The 24,560-nt window shown below is 35.4% G+C and overlaps 1 protein-coding gene across 1 annotated transcript; it reads left to right on the plus strand.

Moving 5' to 3' along the window:
* Window positions 1–5,046: 5,046 nt before the first annotated feature.
* Window positions 5,047–21,669, plus strand: SKIDA1 (SKI/DACH domain containing 1). The gene is made up of 2 exons (XM_072154193.1): window positions 5,047–7,395; window positions 21,583–21,669. The coding sequence occupies exons 1-2, from the start codon at window positions 5,358–5,360 to the stop codon at window positions 21,594–21,596; spliced, it is 2,052 nt and encodes a 683-aa protein (XP_072010294.1). The 5' UTR covers window positions 5,047–5,357; the 3' UTR covers window positions 21,597–21,669.
* The last annotated feature ends 2,891 nt before the right edge of the window (window positions 21,670–24,560 follow it).

Below are 24,560 nucleotides of genomic sequence, written 5' to 3' on the forward strand. Positions count from 1 at the left end.
GGAGTGAGGATGGAGCAGCACATTCCAGAGCAGTGTGGGACCAGGCCATCCCCATGTCATCCTAAATAACCCCAAGGCTAATCATTATAGATTATAGGCCAAACAACATTCTTCATTAGGACTTCCACAAATCACAGCTTTCATCATCCTCATCATCATTATATTTTCCCTTCTTTCTACTGCCTGCTTTTCCCCTATTGAGGAATACCAGCCCCTCCTGAGCCAGACCTACAGACCCTCCAGTAATCCCACCCTATCCACATGTGATTGCCTTCTACCTATAGGTGAACCATTATTAATGCACATAGAAGGTGGCCGATAAGCAGCTGCATATATAGAAAGATAGATGTTAGATAGATAGATAGATAGATAGATAGATAGATAGATAGATAGATAGATAGATTGATTGATTTAGAGATACAGACACCCCATCCACATCTGATTGCCTTCTACCTATGGTGATCCTAACTGCAGCCAGACCCCCAGTGTAAAAACAGAGGGCAGTATATTCACCACAGGCTTTATTTACTCTATACAATCATTGTTCATGGATGTATAGAAAATCTCCAGGTTCTAGCACACATCAGGAAAAGGGATTCTACCTAAATCCTTCACTAAAAGGGAAAAATACAACTAGAAATACAGATCAGGAGATGCACCGTAACAGAAGGACTCATGTAAAGTCACATGTTACATTGTATCAAGTTTCTTCTTTTTCTACTGAACAAAGAGTTATTTGTAGCAAAAAGTGTATAGTATATAGCATCATGTATGTAACGTATATAATCTTATATAGAGTATAATATAGGGTATCCAGTATGTAATATACATAGATACAGTGTATAGAATTTTGTATGTATTATAAATTATAGTGTAGCGTATCTGTAATGTTATATGTAACAGTGTGTATTATCTGCTATGTAATATATAAGTATGTAGTGTATAGTAGTCTATAGTGTATGTAATAAATATATAAATAAAGAATAATTGACGACGTAGAATATATTAGACTCGGTGCTGTGCATCGTATTGAATCCAACCCATAATGAACAGTAGTGTAAAATACTATATATATATAGTATAGTATAGTATAGTATAGTATATAATATTTTACACTACTGTTCATTATGTATATATATATATATATATATAACTATAACACGTTCTATATCTATCTATTTATTTATCAATCTATATATATATTCTGTATTCCTACACGTGTATTATATATGTTATGCTGTGTAGTGTGTGGATTTGGTATATACTATATGGTATGAATATTGTATAATTTAGTTTGTAAGTTCTATCTAAAGTCTAACATATATTATATGACCTATGATGTATATGTAGCTTATGAATATCAGTATATTCAGTATGATACATAGTGTATAATGAATATACATAATAAGGACTGTGTAAGGCATACTACGTATTATATTATGTTTATTATTTAACCTATACTATATATGTTATGTATAGATGGTGGTACGTTATTTTGTATAACGTGTATTGTATAATGTATTGTGGACAGTGGATGCAGCATGTGCAGTACAATGTACACATCAAGTTGTACTGTAAGATTTTCTATTGCGCAGTATATAGTGCACGTGTTATATATTGTACAGTATACTCTGTAGTATTATATATAATCTGTATAAACTGTATTGCAGGTATAGTCTAGTAGGTAGTGAATAGTGTGTAGTAGGGTATATAATGTAGGGTATATTGCGTGGTATATAATATCTATAGTATGTCGTGTAAAACATATCGTAGTGGATTTCCTAAGAATACAATGTAGTATATATCCTTGTACCTCTATAGTACATAGTATATAAGGTATAGTACTCTGGAACGATGTATGTATAGCCTTGTAGTGTAGTAGAGCTGGTTTAGCACTACATCTCGATGTGATAACCTCGTGGTTTTCCATAGGGCTGCAGGTAAAACCTACGAGAGAGATCTCCTATTGCACAAAGGAAAGAGCCACCTATTCCGCTCTGCCGCATCCACAGCACGCAGTGTGTGTGTACACGGCCGTATACACGCCGGGTTTACTGTGCATTGTTGTACAGTGTGTGTACACATCCGCATATTATGTGGTGTATACAGTGTAGTGTGTGTACTTGGCTGTCTATGACGTGGTGTATACTGTGCCTTGCAGCGCATTGTGTGTACTTGGCTGTATATGATATAGGGTATACTGTGCAGTGTGTGTACATGGCTGTATATGATGTGTATATAGCGCAGTGTGTGTACGTGGCTGTATATGATGTGTATATAGCGCAGTGTGTGTACTGTGCTATATATGATGTAGTGTATACTGTGCAGTGTATTTACTGTGCTGTATATGATGTGATGTACACTGTGCAGTGTGTCTACATTTTTTATCTTGCCTATACTGTGCGTTACAGCGCAGTGTGTGTACACGGTCGTATATGATGTTGTGTATACAGTGCATTGCGGTGCAGTGTGTGTACACGGCCATATACAGTACAGAGCAGAGTGATATTACCGGGGGTGGGGGCGCTGTGCCGGGGGTCGGGCGGCAGAGGCTCCAGCCTGGGGGGCGCCCTCCACAATCGGCTGCAGCTTCTTTCATTTTCGCTTTTGTGTAGATTGTGATGGGACCCGGACACCCGTCCCTGCACCCACCACAGCCGCCAGAGCCGGGGAAGAGGAAAACCAGGAGCCTATAATAATGTATAATAGTGCTGCGTCCTGTATAATAGTCCCGGGTGCTGTAATAATGTCTAATACTTCAGAGAGCTGTAATAATAACCTATACTATTAAGCGAGTCCAGTGTAATTCTGCAGACTAGTGGAAGTATAATATTGAGGGAGTGCTGTCATAATGTATAATACTTTAGAGAGCTGTAATAACGTATAATAGTGATGGAGGGCTGTTATAATGTATAATACTGCAGAATAGTGAAATAAAGTATAACATTCAGAGAGTGCTATAATCGTGTTTATTAGTGGGGTGATAATGTATAATACTACAGAATGGTATAATAACTATAACAGTGATGGCTTGTGTCCTCGTGTACGATAGTGAAGCATGTGGTATAATAATGTACACTAGTGCAAAGTGTATAATAGTGGTGTGCGCTGTAATACTTTACCGTAGTGCACAGTGAGATATTATAATAGTGTAGGCTCTCGTGTATTAATGCCTAATAGTGAGTAGTGCTGTAATAATATATAATAGAGCAGAGGGTAAAGTATAATAGCGCAGAGGGCAGTGCCAAGTGTGTTATTAAAATGTATAATAGTGCAATGTTATAATGCAGTGTTATAATGTATAATAGTGCAATGTGAAGTGTTATGATGTATACAATGGCAACGTAAAGTGTTATAATGTGTAATAGTGGGGTGTGCATTGATAAAGAGGACTAAAGAATAATAATGTAAATTGATCATAGTGAGCTATGCTGTAATATTACACGATAAAGGGATAACGAATTGATATTAGAGTGTAGTGTAATAATGTACTATAATGTAGCTAAATAATGTAGTAGAGTAATAATGTAGTTGGCTGGTGCAATAATGAAGGCTATACCAACATAAAGTATATTATTGCAGGGCGAACTTTAATAATGTAAAATAATGCACAGCCTTGGATATTAAGGTATAATGATGTAGGACATGGTATAATAATATAAAAGTGCAGGGTGTGTATGAAATGAAGCGCCCTATAATATAATATGGTATAGAACAATGGGATGTAACAGTGAGTCATTTCCTATAATAGTGCAAAGGGTCTTTATAATAATGACAACGTTCACTGGTGCCCTGTAGTATTGTATAGTGTATGGAGTCTATTATGTCCTAAAAAAATAAGGTGTAATAGGTCATAGTTACAATTAGTGCAGCGTCCTCCAGTATAGTATAATAGTGCAGTGACACATATATAATAGTACACTCTCCCATTATGGTGAATAATAGATGATATGGTCCTTTAATCATGCACAATTGTGCACCGTGTGAGATCATATTGTACAGTATATTATAACTGTGCACAGTGTTATCATCATGCACAATGGTGCATAATAATGTACAATAGAGCTCCCTGGTGCCTATAGCCTGGAAGCGTTCAGCTTTATATCATTTAGTTGCTTTTTTAACTTGAGTTCAGTGCATCGGTGTACAAAGTTACATATTCATGTACATTAGTGGTGTACAACAGTGATACAAGAATGTACATCATTGTATAATAGAGCATGAGTGACCATTATAATAATATATAAACGCGGTGTGGTATAATAGTAACTAGTTATAATAATAGTACATATAAGTATATACTTATACATAGCACAGCACACACACAAGTATAAATATATACATATATATATATACATCTACAGTACTCTAATAATATCTAAGTGGATGTTAAAAGCAATTAGTCATATATATATGCTTTGTATACATTAGTTGTATATATATAGTAATTCTTATACATAGGTATGTTAAAGCATATGATCAACTATGTAGTGAAATATAATATACCACACTATATGTACCATGTATAGAGTATGATAGCATCACTATTTTAGATGTCTGTATAATGTACTTTATACATCATATGTAAGTGCAGCTTTATGTCCATATATCATGGACATGTGAAGTGATGTCTATAACAATGCCTCATCCGACTATACAGAACAGCATGAGGACGATCTATGGAGCCATGTATATGAATTCCCTGATGTATAACACATATTTTATAGAGAGTATAGTAGTTATAGTTACATATTACAATTTTAGTTGTACCATAAAAAAAAATAAAAAAAATAATATAAAAAGCAATCCCCGACTACGGGAGCAGAGAGAGAGAGAGAGAGAGAGAGTGCCGGCTGATTGTATGGAAAGATTTATATAGTAAAATGCAGCCTTATTTCCTTTAGAAGGGGAGGTGCAGGATAAGAGTATGCTAATTAGCCGGAGATTTTTTTGGGGGGAAGGGGTGGAATATCAATTTTTATTGCATCACCTGTCAGGAGTGTCCAATCAGCGGCGGCTGTAGGGGAATTAATGGATGAAGGTGTCTCCGGAGCTCAGTATAGAGCAGCAGCAGCAGAGGGAAGAGCACATTCCAGTATCCGGGGTCTGCACCAGGACTCAGGTACTGGGAGCTGCAGCCTCTAACAATGGAGAGCTGCCAGTCCCCTCTATGGCTCTAGGACCTGCCTATCTGTCTCTGCCTGTACATGTGACTAGTCCTATAGACTTTATAGGGCAATAAGAAGGCTTTCTCTTCATGAAGCAGGATGCCTTGAGACTGCAAGCATCAGCCATCTCTCTGGATCTGCAACCACCACCACCACCAAGGACCTCACCTTGCCAATGCTGGGCATGCCATGACACAAGCAATGGGTGACCTGGAGTCTGGCTTTGAAGTGGTGGATGGAGTCAGGCTAGGATACCTGGTCATCAAAGGCAAGCAGATGTTCGCCCTTTCTCAGGTCTTTACAGATCTCCTGAAGAACATCCCAAGGACCACAGTGCACAAGCGCATGGATCACTTAAAAGTGAAGAAACACCACTGTGACTTGGAGGAGCTGAGGAAGCTCAAGGCGATCAACTCTATAGCTTTCCATGCAGCCAAATGCACTCTGATCTCCAGAGAGGACGTGGAAGCCCTGTACACCTCCTGCAAGACTGAAAGGGTCCTCAAGACAAAAAGGAGGAGGATAAGCAGGCCCCTGTCAACAAAAGAGCTCCCATCCCCCGACCCTTACTGCAGTTTCTGGAAGGAGAACAAAGTTTGGCTGGGGCTGAATGAATCTAGGAAGCCAGTCAAGAGGAAAGCCTATGCTCCTGGAGATCCACCAGACCTTCTACCAGCTGCAGATCTACCTCACTTTCTAAGTAAATACACTGGTCACAGCTACCCACAGATAGCAAGGTCTCCTTGCAAAAGCCCTGGAAACTATGAAAGTCCCCAGATCCCCGGAGACTGTGTAGCAGCTTTCCACTCCAGCCTGCCCTACTACAGGGGCGTGCTGTGCAGCAAGCACCCTGCCTACTACTACCAACCAGCCATTGCCCAACCCAAGCTAGGCAGCTCAGTGACTTACAGATACAAAAGGAGAAGGTCTTCAGCAGACAAGAACTCATCATTCCACAGCAGCAGCAGCGGCAGCAGCAGCAGCAGTAGCAGGAGGTTCTTCTTCTTACCCAAGCCCTACAGATCCAAAGGAACCCCCTTGTGCCTGGAGAGGATCCACCTGGTCAATGGCTTCTGCGCCCAGCACCTGGATGCCCTGCAGGAGGCTTACAGCAGCGACTCAGAGTCCAGCTCTGCTGCCAATGACTCGGATTTTGGTTCCAGTTTGTCCACCAGCAGCAGCAACTCTGTGTCCTCAGATGATGAGGAGGAAGAGGAGGAGGTGGAGGGAAGCCTGTCTGACTCCAGTGATCTGAGCTCTGATGAGGACAGCTCCTCTGAGTCAGACAGCAGCTCTGTGTCCAGCCAAGTCTCTGTGGAAAGCATAAGATTCAGGAGAACTAGTTTTTCCAGCCCTGCACACATGGCACAGGCAAACCTCCTCTGCCAGTTCCCCAGGTCCCCCAGCCCTAGCTTTGGTAAGACAACTCACTGTGAGATTAAATCTGAAAGCCAGGATTGGAGTCAGCAAGGCTTCAGGAGTCCTGGGATGTACTGTGCCCCAGCTCTGGGGGGCTCCTTTCTTGATAAAACCTCTGGGATGCATCTCCCACTTTCTGCTTTCTCCTGTAATGCTAAGAGAAGTGACCTGACATTTAACTGTGCTACAGAGGGGGGCTCTTCACCTAGCCCAAAGAAAAACAATGCATGCCCACCACAACAAAGGATAAACAGGGAGAGCAAGCTGTCCACTCTGTCACAATGTGTCCAAAAGAATTCCACAGCCCCCAGCCCCTTATATTGTGCTGCCACTGAAAAGGGGGACAGATTGTGCAAAACCCCAGGGTCACCAGTGGATATCCCTGAAAACACTAGTGAGGCGACTGCATGCACTGATCTATCCTTTCTGCACAATGTCAAAATTAAAATTGAGGACAGTAGTGGTCATGAAGAATACCATAGCCAGCATAAGCTAAACTATGAGTGCAATGTTGCTAAGGATGAGCTTGATAGTGAAGAGAAAAGTGAGGGGGCTTTAGTGGAAGCCAAACAGGACTCTGTGTGCACTGATGACAAACAGCAAACCACTTCTGGAGATACTAGGACTCCAAGCGAGGACGACCCTCCATGCACTTTAGATACACCCAACAAGCCTGAGGATGGAGATTACAAATATGGTGCTAAGGTCAGGAAAAATTACAGGACACTGGTGCTAGGAAAAAGACCTATGTTACAGACAACTCCCTGCAAGGCCAATCTGAAATCTGCAAGGAGCCCAAGACCCCCAGGTAAAAGTGAATTTTATCAAGGGACACTGGATGGTTTGACAGTGACCAATAGACGCAAAAGGTTAGCCAACAATGTAGCTTCTACCGTAAAAAGACCTTTTAATTTCATGGCAAATTTCCCCAGTCCACCGTCATTGATTATTGGCAAAGACGGAGATTTAGTCCCTGCCTACTCCTTAAACAGCACAAAGGATTCTTACCCACCCCACAAGGCCCATCCTATTTGGAAATGGCAATTGGGTGGTTCTCCAGTACCTCTCCCACCTAGTCACAAATTCAGGACATTTCAATCATGACAATTTTGGGGAAATTGTAATTTTTACTTTTTTTTTTTTTCTCTTTTCCTAAACGAATGGTTGTATCAGCCTGTGTGTTTTTTTTTTTTGTTAATATATTATATTATTATTAATAATTATTATTATTAATTTGGATTTACTTGCCCTGACATCTCCTGGAGAAGAAAAATTGGATGCCATTTTCATTTGCAATATGGATTGTTTTTTTTTTTTTCTTTTGTACCTGGTTACATTCCGCAGACTACTCAGTGCTTGAAGACTTATTATAACCCTGGCCTTGAATGGAAGTTGTATTTTTTTGTTTTTTTCATTTTAATATTATTATTTTTTTATTTGATATATTATTAAGTTTTGATTTTAATTTTTTAATTCTTTTTTTTTTTATAAGAAAACACCCGGTACCTCAATTCAATCTGCTACAAAACAAATGTTCAAAGCATTTCAGTGTAATAAAAAGTAACCAGACTATGAGCCATTTGCTTTTTTTTCTGCACTAGACTTGGAAAGTTGAAGGATGACTGTGTAATTCGTTGCACAATATGGGTCACCCATTAATAATTAGATGCAGCAGATTTTACCTTCGTGTTTGGGTTGTGAGGGTGTTTTTTTTTTTGTGTTTTGTGTTTTTTTTTTTTTTTTTTTCAAGAGCAGTTGCACTTAACTCGTTTTGATGGACTGGAATTGGTCTTGGGCCTAGATTGGTCTCAGGCCTTGGGAAAATATAAGCTGCCTCAACAACTAGTGAAATAAATATGTCATTGTATTTTTGTTAAGATGATGTCTTTTTACGTGCACAATCATAACAGTGTGTAGTGAAATCTCCATTGTATCCAAAGGTCTCTCTCTCTTTTTCTATGCCCCCCCCCATTCCTGTAGAATCATATTGTGATATGAGCTGAGAGAGAAGAGTGACATTTTCATAAAACTTAGAAGGAATCCGACATATTCTGTGCAGATGAAGATATAAGTCATATTGTAAATGTGACAGAGCGAGTGCTGTGATGATATTGTGATTTTTTTTTTTTGTATATTTCTTCGTAGTGCCCCCCTCCCCTTCCACACTTAGTTTTAACCCACTGTGCATTCATTGTAGCTAAAAACAAAACAAAAAAAAAAACTTGAAAGGTCAATACAAAACCTGGAGAATTTCTGCAAATGACAATCACAGTCAATTCTCGACACTTGCACTTATAAGCTGAGTTTAGTAAATATTGTAGAGACCCATTGGTGTAATTTTTTTTTTTCTTCCTGTTGTAATGTTGTGTTGACAGCAGTAAATCAAAAGTAATGGAAATTTGCACTGTTGAGAGCATGTTTCACCTTCGTTGAAATAAAAAAAGAAAAAAAAAATCTGGAAAAAAAAAAACACCGTTTGCTTGAAAGGACACAATTCAATACATCTGGAACTTTTTTTTTTTATATATATATATATTTTTAAATGTATTGAGTCTTATCGACTGAGTTGTTGTTATTGAGCATTTTCTTTATTTTTTTTTATTTTTTACATTTGTAATTTTTTTTTTTCTTTTACCTAAGGGAGGTATAAATATTGTGCATTAAAGAAAAAAAAAAAAAAGAAGTTAATATAAATCGAGAAGCGGTGTTTTTTTAATGCATTTTAGCATTTTTTTTTTTACACACTTGCAAGGGGCTTGTATATTTTCTGTCAATGTACAAGGCCTTAAAATTAAAAATAAAAATATTTGAAAAAAATAATAATAATAAAAAATTTAAATAAATAAAAGGTGGTGTTGATGCATTTTCTAATAGAAGCTGTGTCTGGATTTAGAGGTTGTATTGTCATTATATTGCAGAGCCCCATAGATCAATATGTGCAGGATAACTTTTTTTATTCCCCCCTCTATGGCCTAACATGCAGTGTACTTTGCTTTGCAGTTCGGCTGCTCACTCTCGTGTTCTTTTAGCTTCCTTTGTCTGTGAATATTTTAGGCAGGCATTAACGGGTGTCACCTTACACTTACCACGTGTCTTCGACCACAGTGCTCCGTAATAACCTATATCCTGAAGCTTTATAATTCATCCAACTGGGTACAAGTTACTTCCTTCTCAATACCAACAGCTCAAAAAAAAACCACCTAAAAATAAGAATAATCCATAAAAAAAAAAATTGTAAAAATCACATTGTCTCATAGAGGTCCTGCCTATGAGTCTCAATTTTGTTCTTATTATTCTGTTTTCTTTTGCAAATGGCCTTGTGTTATCCCCCAATATTTGTGCAGGCAAACATCATTTACAGGCGGGAGATAAGCAGAACTAAATTTAGTGATCAAGTAAAAAAAAAAGTGGGAATGCAATCAGCTGGAGCAGCATTTTGGAGTTTACAGATAAGATTAAAGGGAGATAATGCAGGTGGCATGTTAAGAGATTGGGATACAAGTCACTGGTTTGGTTTATAATATGGCACTGCCCTGTGAATACTAGGAATTGTAAGCAATCAATTACAGGATCTCGTGTAAGCAATTCACGTTTTCTGCTCTGGACTGTGTTTGTCAGGCTGTGGTAGGCCTCAGAGGCAACCAAATATATCACATATAATATGATCTATACATAAGGTAAAAAGTAGCTTTGTCTTATTAGATAGTCAGAGGTTTTCCCAATATCATATAATATCATGGAATATTTGGAGCTGATTATTTGAGCTACTATTTATTTTTTGTAACAAATTAACAATAAGTATTAGAACATTCTTTAACAAGTAACAAACAAAAGATAATATAGCAAAGATATCACATATAATATGATATATACATAGTGTACAAAGTAGCTTTGTCTTATTAGATAGTCAGAGATGTTCCCAATATCCTATAACATGGAATATTTGGAGCTGATTATTTGAGTTTCTATTTGTTTTTTGAAACAAAGTAACAATAAGTATTAGAACATTCTATAACCAGTAAATAAACAAGTAACAAACATCAGGCCCTATAATAGATATCTCCATGACCTCTGCCAGCTGTGCCCAACTATCTAATGACTTCTAGCACAAGATTATAAAGCAAAGGTATCACGTATAATAAGATATACACATAGTGTACAGAGCAGCTTTGTCTTGTTAGATAGTGAGACATGTTCCCAATATCCTATAACATGGAATATTTGGAGCTGATTATTTGAGTTTCTATTTGTTTTTTTTGAAACAAAGTAACAATAAGTATTAGAACATTCTATATACAGTAAATAAGCAAGTAACAAACATCAGGCCCTATAATAGATATCTCCATGACCTCTGCCAGCTGTGCCCAACTAACTAATGACTTCTAGCACAAGATAATATAGCAAAGATATCACATATAATGTGATATATACATAGTGTACAAAGTAGCTTTGTCTTATTAGATAGTGAGACATGTTCCCAATATCCTATAATATCATGGAATATTTGGAGCTGATTATTTGAGTTTCTGTTTGTTAGTTTTTTTTTAAACAAATTAACAATAAGTATTAGAAGATTCTATAACAAGTAACAAACACCAGGACCTATAATAGATATCTTCATGACCTCTGCCAGCTGTGCCCAACTATCTAATGACTTCTAGCACAAGAGAGCATGCTGGGACTTGTAGTTTTCATAATATCTGCCCAGCCACAGGTGGGATTTCATGACTCACAACGCAGATTGTGAAATGTAAGAGGATACCCATAAGAGGCCGGGGATATTCTGCAAGGGCAGCTCCTAGGAATGTCAACAAATAGCTGCAAAAGAGATGAAGAGATGTTGATAAATGCCTATTATATAGATATAGTGGGATTTAATCCTGGGAGATCTGATCCCAGAATATGCTGAATCCCACATATCATTAATTTGCGTAGACGAGGCCTCTCTTTTTCCTTTTCAGGATCAGGCGGCCTCACGAGCACCAGCTTTAAAAGGCCTGAGTTGTTTTGCATGGAACTTGACAATAAAGGGTTGGGGGGGACTGACAGGCTGTGTGTCCGCTGCAGGGCAAACATCCCTTCCCCTGCTCCATCTTCCCTTCCCCACCAGTCATACAAAAGGAAAACAACACAGTCCTGGCCTGGAATGCTGCCTGTTCTATCCTATATATCCTATGATAAGGTCTAATATCCTGTCTTTCACATACTTTATTATTGACATTCTGGAGCCTAGGCCTGTACTCTGATCTATATGGCTGATATAGAAGTAGACATTGCTACAATGTATTTACCTATGGATTCAATAATAAAAGAAGTGTACATTCTCGTATAGAGAATTGCATCAATGTACACTCCATAAGACAGAATTAGATCCCATATAATGTATCAATGTATACAATATAATGGATTATTTGTGTGTTTGTTGATTATTTCATACATTTGTATGCATCTCAATAACATATAATTGAATAATATAATAATACTAATCTTTATTTATATAGCACCATCATATTCAATAGCACTTTACAAATCATAGGGGACATATACAAATAAAATAAAACATGACAAAGCAAAAACATTCATATGGAACTATAGGAGTGAGGGCCCTGCTCACAAGAGCTTGCAATCTACAAGAAAGAATGGAGTGACACAAGAGGTAAAAGGCTTATATAATGGTCCAGACATTCTCCATAAGGGAACAGTACAAAATAAAATATAATATAATAGAGGTGAATAAAAACACATCAGGCTTTCAATTCCAAAACTAATAATAATACTAATAATATAATAATACTAATAAGCTCTGGTATATTGATGATTTGCACAGTGATTTCTGAGTATTTCTAAAGGCTTGTTCACACACAAAGGTCTATTTATTGTACATTTTAATTTTTGGGACAATAGATCTGGATTGAATTGACAACTAATGCATAAAAAAATGGGTTGTGGTATTGGGCTTTACAGTCCATTTTGGGTTCAGGATCCCAACAAGACACATTTGAAATGAAAATCAGTGTGTTATATTATCATTTGAATTAATAAGATCCAATTAATGTAATAATAATAATAATAGTAATAAAATTCTTTATACTGCGCCAACTTATTCTGCAGCCTGTAAAGATCGCGAGGACATATGCAAAATAAGACATTGCAGAGAAATTGCATAGTCAGATAGGAATGTGGGCCCTGATCCCAAGAGCTTACAATCTATGATACTTTTTTTAAATTGGGCTTTAAGATTAAAAAAAAAAAAAATTGCATATGCAAAAAGTTAACAACAAATTTTAATATGATAGGAGCCATTAGACACATTGTCCACATTGTAATTAAAAATAAAAAGAAAAAAGAAAAAACTACAACAATAATAAATTAAAGTGAAAACCAGAGCACTCAGGGTTGCATTTGGTGGTAACACTTGAGCAGGACAGACAGTTCACCAAAAGTTTGTTTATGTAGATTCAGGGAGAGGTTGTAAAGTGTGTGAAATTAGGCACTGGTGCCTTAAAAGGGACCTAATTTCCAGTAAATAGGGATGCCTTTCTAAATAGCTTTATTATGTTGTTCCTTGTTAATTGTTGAGAAAATCCCCATTGTTGGGCGTGAATGAGTTTATAGGCCAACGTGGACCCTGCTGTACTCAAAGGCCATTAAATGACCACTCTGTAAATGCTTAAAAAAATGAGATTACATATGTGTGAACTAGTGACCCCTGCCTGACTTTTATGAGGGGGATTCACCCTTCTGGAAATTAAAATGCCCCGTGTCAAAACACAGAAGTTCCATTATGGATGAACCACAAGTCAGTGGTGGATTGGCCCAGTAACACAACAAAGGAAAGGGGGAATATGGTGTTACTCAGGTTTGGCAGATAAGAAATCATGATATAATAATAATAATTTTATTTATTAAATATATCTAATTAGATGTGAATATTTTTTCTTACTTTGTTAAAAAATAAAAAAAATAAATATAAATAATATAAAATAATTTAAAAAATATACATAATCACAAGGTGTCCAGGGGAAGCTTAACAAAACAGACAGGCCCAGTGCTGGACAGAAGGATAGGGCCTCATTGCAGTGGATGTTAATCACTTAATTGGGCTATGGACAAGAGCAATGGTGAATGAAAAGGTTGGGTGATTGTGCGCCGAGGATGAATTCAGCAACAAAGCCTGTCTGTCAAGATCATCTCAGATATTACCTTCATCAGTCCAAACCATCCAGTGTAATAAAAAATGCAAGCACATCATTAAAAGCCAAACACCCACAGCCAGTGGTATGTTTACATACACCACAGCTAGTAAAATATATTTATAATAATAAAAAAAAAACTCTGCAGGGACTTGGCAACTTTGTGTAATTATGAACATAATAAAGTAGTGAAAACACAACATTATCACTCCCACTACATCATAACAAAGGAGAGAGTCTTAATTAGATATGAGGAATTTACCCAGAGTCAGCAGGTATCTCCAGGTCACTCCAGATTGGGGCTTCCAAAAGATTTTAGGGATATAATTCAGAAAACGTTAAATTGATACATTAATATATTACAAATGTAATTAATAAAATTATGGATCTATCTAGATTAAAATGTATTGCCAGGCCACTCCAGCCTGGGGCTTCCAAAGATTTTAGGGATGGATATAAAGCGTAATGAGTTAAACAATTATTTAAATAAATAAATAAATAAAAAAATATAAAAAAATATATGATCTATCTATTTCTATACATATATGTCTATCTATCTTATATCTATCTATCTATCTCATATCTATCTATCTCATATCTATCTATCTCATATCTATCTATCTATCTATCTATCTATCTATCTATCTCCTATCTATCTATCTATCTATCTATCTATCTATTATATCTATCTATCTATCTATCTATCTATCTATCTATCTATCTATCTATCAATTATCATCTATCTATCTCCTATCTATCTATCTATCTATCTATCTATCTATCTATCTCATATCTATCTATCTATCTCATATCTATCTATCTATCTATCTATCTATCTATCTCATATCTATCTATCTCATCTACTGTATGTGTTTGTCATCTATCAATCTATGTATCTCATATCTATCTTCTATGTATCTATCATCTATATATCTATCTTTTATGGATATATTATCTATCTATCTATCTATCTATCTATCTATCTATCTATCTTCTATTTATCTATAGTCTATGCATCGGCCATCTGTCTATCTATCCATCTATCTATCTATCTATCTATCTATCTATCTATCTATCAATCTATCTCTTATACAGGCATAAATATTTATCTCATATGTATGCATTTCATATATTCAGAATTACAGCGCTTATATATATTTTGCAACAATATATCCTAACAACCCAGTCCTAAAACCCACAGAGAAGCCTGATTAGTAAGTTCAAGGTACAAGCTTTTTAAGAATTTGTGTTAACTATTAACAGTCTATTGTGCAGCCTGCCTCCCCCCACTTCTTTATCCATCCAAATTCCAGTTCTGTGCTTTTATTTGTGCTCCAAAAAGCACAATGCACTAGCACAATGATCAACACTAGAAATTCAATTATTAACCCCCCTCTAGATAATTAACCCCCTAAGAAGCCCTGTAGATGTCCGGTCTGGAAGAGGAAGGGTTAACTCCTGGTTTGCACTTGCAGACCACTGCATGGACTCATGTGGGCCCTGACTTCCCTTAAAACAGGATGTTTCCATCAGGCAGAATGTGATTTTCCCCTAAGATTTCCCGCTTGGTTTATTTGGGGAAGGCCTCATCCCTCACCTTACTTAGGGTCACCCATAATTGTTTTCTAATATCCACTGATTTCCTTAGCAGTTTTCAAACATTGTTGGGGAGTTTTCCCAGCAAGAAATGCTTTAAAAATAAACCATTTTCCTTTCACTGTTAACAAAACAAATCCAATGCTTGAGGCCTGGTATCAAATCAGCCTCAAATTAGATGGCACAGGGTGTTGTGTTATGGATTTTGTGGGGGTTGTATAACCCTAAACTTCCATCATTTCTGCAAAAACAATAGTAATAAAAATAAGAGAAATATTTTTTTTCTGCCAAAAATTTGCATGAACAGGAGCCTCGTATGTATAGAATATGTGTTTATCTTCCTATTTATCACTGATATCTGATAGATTTTGTGACCCGATGATGCCGGTCACTAACAGGTTAATTAAACATCACATTTACCCCAAACTTACCAGAATATCAAGGAAGACATGCACCTCTTCCTACTATTAATTATTTGCATGATTTTATTTTTTACCATTTTTATTTATTCATTATTTATGTTACAATTTATTATTTTATTGTATTTTTTTATTTTATTATTACATTATTATTTTTTTAATTATTTTTATTATGTAAGCTTTTTTTTTAGCAGTTTCTATTTGTCTTTTACATGCACCACCTTCTATTATTAATTATTTGTATATTTTTATTTTTAACATTTTATTTAGTCATTATTTTTATTACAAATGATTAATTACATTTTTTTTTACATTTTAATTTATTAATTTTTTTGCTTTATTATTTTATCTGTTCTTTCCCCACTTTTATGTATTATGTTTATTAGGTTATTTTTTATTACAATATGTATTTTGAAATGATCAATGTTCATGGGTCCTTATAATCCATGTTTAGAATTTTATTATATCCTACAATCTGTTCAGACACTTTTTTACAGGATTGTTTACCTACAACATCATTATTGTTATGTTTTCTATAGCTGACATCACACACAAAGACTTTGACCCTCCCATACAGATGTGGGTGTCCACCTATATAATAATCATATAAAATATCATAACAATAACATACATTAAAATCTTATCTCTTGCTGTGTTCTCCTATTCCCTTAGATAAACAGCTGGGAAATATCTAGAAATATCTATATGCTGTTACATGAACAAATCCATATCTATGACACGTGTCCTGACATACAATTTAACCTAAGAAAATGTACAATTTTATGTGAACAATTTGCTGTAATTAACTGATACTTCCCTGTTTTTTTTTTTTGTTTTTTTTTTACTGAGGTGGAATGTAAATGCAAAAATAATGAGAAGGGATTGTGTATCAGGGATCAGGGAGTGTGCTTTTCCCCAGAGCCATGTGTTGTTCCTAATGCAAATCCTGAAAATCACCGATATAAATTAGAGCTGGAATTCAGGCAGGTCAGTACTTGTGCATAATCTGCCGCAGACAGGAGATTTGTCATAAATTCTGGCGCAATTTACAATTGGTATCTATCTACATCTATAGAGATATCTGCAGCACTGAGATCACATCACATGGGGCCGTGTCCTGAGATTAGGTTTGAACTGTGCGAATAGGAAAAAGATCGCTTTGAATAACGAGCGATTTGTTTGCGCCGACCATAATCTGACTCTTCAGTCATCACTGATAATTGCTCCTGCGTTTTATAATGATGGGGGGATCATGATAATTTCAATGATGGCTTTAATATCGAGGTTGATTTCGCTCGCAAAAATGAGGCTAAAAAGCGGGTGAGGGTCTGCATTGTGTCAGCTCCTCCGCGCCGCGCATAGAACGTTCTGTTTACTCTTTGTATCTTTTAAACTGTCAATATTGATACAATGTATCAATCACATTGGATAAGATTAGGGGAGATTTTAGCCTCCCACAAAATTCTACATTCGGGGATAGATAGATGGGATCGGGAGATTTACTTTAATGTCTATATATGTGTATTAAGTGTATGTAAGTATAAAATGTGAAACAATTATATATCTAGAAGGAGATAAGGAAGATTACCTCCTAAGGTGCCATCCTGCTGCTCATTACGGTCTACTGGTATTATAGATCGGGGGAAAACAGATATTTATGGATATAGAGCTGAGATATGTCAGATGTAGCAGAGCTGAGAGTGTTGTTTTGAATTGATGGTGTTTGTATTTCCATAGGACTACGGGCAAATAATCAGCTTCAGCACTGCTACATCTGCCTGTGGGTGTAGTGTGGGATGTTTCACAGGTTTGCAGGACAACATTTGTACATAGAGGGGGCAGGGGTACAAGCAACTCACCCCCAGGCTGATCTCCTACAGCAGTGATGGCAAACCTTTTAGAGGCCGAGTGCCCAAACTACAACCAAGACCCGCTTATTTATCGCAAAGTGCCAACACAGAAATTTAATTTGTGATTTATATTCCCTTCTCTGTCACAGTTTTCATTGAAACCAGCACCCTGAGGACACCAATAAAGCAGAAAATAGTCCCAGGTAGCGTTGTCACTTTAAAATAGCTCTGTGCACAGCAAATCCTGGGCTGTCTGGGACTGCAGGAAGATACCTGGAGTCTTCTCTGGTGATGGCCTGAGTGCCCACAGAAAGGGCTCTGAGTGCCACCTCTGGCACCCGTGCCATAGGTTAGCCATCACTGTCCTACAGCTTGGACTGTTTTTTTTTTTTTTATGCTGTTGTGATTGGGCTGAATGCTGCACCCCTGATTCATCCCCCAAAGGATCCCCCAATATCTGAGCATGGATGGGGCTATGAGCTGTTTTTAGATGATATCTGATGTCTGTGATATGTGTGTGCTGGAGCCCGGAGTCAGGACAAAACATGATATGTAATAATGAGAACTGTAAGGACATAGCACAAAACTGTACAGACCATGTACAAGACCGAATATACTGCCCATATCACAGAAAGCAATTATTGCATGTTTATTTATTTATCTATCTATCTTTCTATCTATCCATCGCATGACCATCTGTCCTATAGCTATCTGTCTATTGTATATCTATCTATTGCATATCTATTTATATCTATCTATCTATCTATCTATCTATCTATCTATCTATTTATCTATCAATCTATCCCACTCCAGACTGGGGCTTCCAAATATTCAAGGCATGGATATTATGCAGAAAATGAAATGATATATATATATATATATATATATATATATATATATATATATATATATATATTTAAATAACTAAAGATACAAAAATATATAAATACTATCTATCTACCTCGGTCTATACGTTTTGTCTCGTCCTCACATCAGTCTTACTATCGATATTCCATGTCCTTGTTCTTCCAAATCTACCCTCAGTCCCATGTTTGCTCTCCTGTTCTCCCTCTTGTCATGATCCAGGGGTGAGGAGAGGCAGCCCCATATTATTTCAGAAATCATTTCATACTGTGCACAGTCTTTGTTTCACAGGAGGAGATGCTGGAGGCAGCAGAGGCCCCTTTACCATCCATTAGTCTGGATTTCTGGGATACTTGTATTTTTTGGTTGATTCCTCCTCTTCCCTTTTCTGTGTAGCAGAATACAGGAATTGTTGGGGTAGCAGCATAGTATCATACAAAAGACACATATAGGAAACTACATGGGAAGCTCATAGACCATTACATCATTACATATCTATCTATCTATCTATCTATCTATCTATCTCCTATCTATCTAATCTATCTATCTATCTATCTATCTATCTATCTATCTATCTATCTATCCTTCTTCCATGTATCTATGTATCCATTTATCTATTCTATACCTCTCTCCCCACTTACTAAGCATTTTTTCAGTGTTAGGATTGGACAAAATCTAAATTCCCATTATCTGTAAAATAAGATCTCCAGTCCATTTACATGTGGAGATTGAAGATAATGTCCTTTTGTGTTTACTCCAGGATTTTCGCTGCAAGCATTCGGGGAAACCTCAGTAAATAGATCCCAACATGATGTTTATTTTCCTCTGTGGGGTGTCATCAGGCCTGTGTGCTTGAAATTCTTTTTGTGAACTTGATGACAGAGGAGGGGACATGGACATAGGGGGGATAACATGTACATCACTACATGAATACAATGAAACTACTGATGATTTTATGTTTACATATTTTGTGCATATACTGTATATATATATATATATATATATATATATATATATATATATATATATGTTTTCCTATGAAAGTTTTATTCAGAAAATGTACAACAAATAGCATCAAGTAGAAAAATAGAACATAGACAGGAACAAGGTGCTACTATGAGCATTACTTTTCAGGATTCTACACCGAGTGAGAACTAATTGGTGCTAGGCAGAGAGATATCTGAAACAAAGAAACATATTAAGAGTTAAGTTAATATAGGATATAAGTCACTAGTAATGTAGATTTGTACAGTGTTAGCCATGGAGAGCAGAAGAAGAGTGAAGAAATCAGGCGATAACTTTTTGAGGCTAACTGAATATTGGTGAATATTCTAGAATACTAGTTCTCTTTCTCAGACTTGATATTAACTAGGACATAAGTCAAGGGGACAGACGGAATTGGGAAGGGTAAGACCAAAGGAAAATGGGGTATATATATATATATATATATATATATATATACATACATACAGGCGGTCCCCTACTTAAGGACATCCGACTTACAGACAGACCCCTCTGACCTCTGGTGAAGCTTTCTGGATGCTTTACTATAGTCCCAGATTGCAATAATCAGCTGTAAGATGTCTGTAATGAAGCTTTATTGATAATCCTTGGTTCTATTACAGCAAATAATGTTTAAACTCCAATTTTCACTGGGGCCAAATTTTTTTTGTCTGGATCTACAATTATTAAATATACAGTTTCGACTTACATACAAATTAAACTTAAGAACAAATCTACCCGGACCCTATCTTGTATGTAACTCAGTGACTGCATATATATATAAATTCACACTACCGTTCCTTCCCTCCGTTAAAAATGTGACGAATGGGAGTTTAACAGAGGTTTAATGTATCAGTTAAAAATCCCATTGACATCAATATAAATTTTATGTTGTGATTTGTAAAGTGCTGCAGAATTTGGTGCTATATAAAGATTATTATTATTATTATGCGTTATGGAATGGTATGGAATGGTTTGGTAGGGATCTGTTATCCATGCATTTTTTTCAAACGTAGAAAAAGTACCGCAGCCTCCGTCTATACATCTATCTATTTATCCATCTCATATCTATCTATCAATCTATCTAATCCAAAAAGAAAAGAGACTGCACTCCAAAATTCATATGAACAAACAGATTGGAGCTTTATTAGCCCAAGTGCAACGTTTCAGACCCTATTCAGGCTCCTTTTTCAAGCAATGTGATAAATCCAACACTCCATATATATGGACAACATCATAAGTCATGTGATCATATCAGGTGCATTTTTAAAAAAGATTACATAACAATACATCCATAACTATAACACAGTGAACAACATCCATTAGTATATCACAAATATCAGTAAATGGCCATGTGTAATAACCCCATTATTTACCTCTAGTTACTTGGTGACAGTATTATTATCTCCCTCGGCATTCAGAAATACAAAGGGCGCATGTGCGCGTGTCCCTATGACATCAGGGAGCCATCTACCAATTATCTATCTATCTACCACCTATTTATCTATTATCTATCATCTTTCTCTTTATCAATCATCTATATATCTATCCATCTCATATCTATGAGGGCCCTGCTATTGTTCCATATGACTGTTTGTACTATCTATCATTCTATCTATCTATCTATCTATCTATCTATCTATCTATCTATCTATCTATCTATCCATTTATCCACCGATCGATCCATCCATCCATCCATCCATCCATCCATCCATGCATCTATCTATCTATCTATCTCTCTATCTAACTTTATTACCTATAATCTATCACTTATATCCATCTCATATCTATTATCAATTCTTCTATCTATTATCTATCTTGTATCTATCAAATCAAATCAAAGAAGCTTTATTGGCAGGAACAGATACAAATTAGCCTTGCCAAGTTTAAAATTATGGGACACAGGTTGGGTGATGGTCTATCTATCTATCTATCTATCTATCTATCTATCATCTATCTATCTATCTATCTATCTATCTATCTATCTATCGATCTCCTTTCTATCTATCTTGCTAAATAATATACAGTTTTTGTGTGTTGCACCTTATAACCTTGTGCTCTTTTATTGTAGGTTCCTGGTGCTAGAAAGACCTGGTGATAAAAACCTGCACACAGCTCTTTTACTTCTACCCTCTACATTAAGTTCAAAGACTGGAGTTAATCACTGTTCCAATTACTGGTGAATAATTTAGGGGGAATTAAAAAAAATAAATAAAAAAATAATAAAAAAAAATATTAAAAAAATAAAATTATATATATATATATATATATATATATATTTTTTTTTTTTTTTGTTTTTTTTTTGATACTGAAATAGCTAAAAAAAAACACAGCAGGCCTGATCTTCAATCACAACTCACTCAGCCCCAAAATTTGGTCAAGTGGATGAATTGAGTTAACCCTCCACAGCCCATTGTAAGAATGTCCAATTAAATGTGCACACACACAGCTGAGAAGCCACTTGAGCCCCTGGTCACTCTGTCTCCCTGTCATAACTTAAGATTTCATGTCTTCAGCTCTCCACATAAAGTCAGTCACTTGAAGCACACAACATCAATGGTGGGGAAGGATCCCCCCAATCCTGTAGCCCCCAAACCTGGCACAAGAATTTGGCAGCTGTGTCCCAGAGATTTATAAAGCTGTTTCATCGTTTTGTTTGCAAATGTCATGATTATTTCTACTTGAAATTCTTGGGCACAGGCCACACTGCTGCTCTTGTATTCTAGTTTATTATTATTTTTTTTAATAATAAATATTAATAATTGTTAAATTTTATGTTTTTTTTTGTAGTCATAGCTTATTAAATTACAGAATTGATGAAGTTATTATTTTAATTTTTTCACATTTTACACAGATGTTTAGGTTCAGTTATAAGACCCAACAATTGTATACAGACTGATGTAAATTACATGTTGTATTATCATTATTGTCTTGCAGTTTTTTTTTTGGAGTTTTTTTGTATACAACTTTTTTCAGTTCAATCTATACTGACAAAACAATGACGCATCTGCCTTGACACAAAAAAAATCAATCAAATAACCATCTATTTATCTATCTATCTACCTAACAATCTCATACCTATAAATGGAGTGTAGTCTATCTATCTATCTATCTATCTATCTATCTATCATCTATCTATCTATCTATCTATCTATCTATCTATCATCTATCTATCTATCTATCTATCTATCTATCTATCATCTATCTATCTATCTAGATATATATATAGAGAGAGACTACTGTATAAATATGACTGATCTGGCAAGCTCTGAGCACTGCTGCAGTATCTGTTGATAAATAATAATATATATGTATCATATATATATATATATATATATATATATATATATATATATATATATATATAATTAGTTTAAGGGAATGTTCACTGTCCACACACCTAGCCTTAATAGTTTCTATGGGATGTATCCTTTTATATTTATGTTTATGGAAAATTAAATCATGCTAAAGGATGAAATAAATGCTATTTAATTGTATGTATTAGTTTTGTTCGGATTATTTGTTAAATGTATAAATAAAAAAGACAAATAAATAAGCAAATAAAATATACAGTATATAATAAAAACACAAAGACACACCTCTGTAGTAAACTGTCTCCTTGTACTAAAGAAAGGAGTGGTATTCCTAACTCAGAAGCTAAATAATAAAAGTAGACTGGGAGATTTATAAATGAGTGCAAGAAAATGTGAAAATGAAAAGTCTAAAGAAAATACATAAATAGGATCATGGTTCAGCATTGAGGCCTTCACAAATAAATATATAAAATTACAAATTTAAAAAATAAAATAAAACTTTATAAAAAAAAATAATAATAAATTGTACAGGATTTTATTTAAGTTCATCAAAAATAAATATACAAAAAATACGTACAATAAAAATAAATGAGTAAATAATGCATCACAATAAAAGGCACACAAAAACTACAAACAATTCAAATGTAATAAATTAATTGGACCATATTAGGGTTTATGATTGAGTGCAACAGGAATAAAATAAATCTGATATGATTCAACCTGATAGGAAACTGATTCACAATTCTACTCCAGTATCCAAAGGTAAAAATGAATAATTTCGCCTAACAACATGTGGGAATAGCATAGAGACTGTATCCAGCCTTATATGTCATTGTATAGGAACAAAGATGTTTCATCTGGATCTCAGGTTATCTATTATCTCCTCTCTCCCCATACATTTCATCATAATGCTAATTACCCTGCAGCAGCTCCCCCCCCCTTCCACAGCCATTGGAGGGAAGTTATTTCATCCCACATTAGGCTGAAAGGAAATGATTATTTAATAGAACTTAAACATTTCAAGGAATAGTACAATTTTTTATTTTTTTTTCGTATTAAAGATTTATTGGGTTTTTAAAAAAACATGTGTATAACATACAACAATACAAAAAGAAAAGGGGGGCGGAGAAAAGAAAAGGACATTAGAGATACCAAAAAGGTATCATACCAAATATCTTGGCTCGAACTCAGTAACTCAGTTTACGCCCGGTGTATGTAGTACAATTTGGAACAGTAATTTTTTAAAAAATTTTATTTCAAATTTTTCTTGTGGTTTTAAAGACTTGGAATACTTTTCATCTATCATCTTATTGATTATTTTTTTTCCCAATACAATATTGCTTTTTCACTCTAACCCTAACTTGAAAAAAAAAGTTTACATGTGTATTTCATAGCCAATAAGTACCTTTTTTTTACATTTTCAAATTTTCAACTATTCAAGAGTTTTGAAGTTTTTTTTTAAACTAGATTTTTAAAAAAATGATTATCATTACTCTGAGTAAAATAAAAAGTTCTAAAAATATTTTAAATATATATATAGAGAGAGATACACACAGGTATATGTAGATACAGACAGATAGGTAGATAGCCAGTAAAGTGCTGTCGAATATATTGGGCCATATAAGCAAAAATAATCAATATATATCATCATTATTCATTGATGTATCAATGCCATAAAAAGATGAACTTGTGATTTTTTTAAAAATTTGTTTTCAATCAGTGTAAAATAATTAAA

Source organism: Engystomops pustulosus, chromosome 5 (genome assembly GCF_040894005.1).
Source record: "Engystomops pustulosus chromosome 5, aEngPut4.maternal, whole genome shotgun sequence".
Taxonomy (NCBI): Eukaryota; Metazoa; Chordata; class Amphibia; order Anura; family Leptodactylidae; genus Engystomops; species Engystomops pustulosus.

Excerpts from the sequence above, each read along its gene's own strand:
- SKIDA1 (XM_072154193.1), top strand. The coding sequence starts at position 5,358 with ATGACACAAGCAATGGGTGACCTGGAGTCTGGCTTTGAAGTGGTGGAT.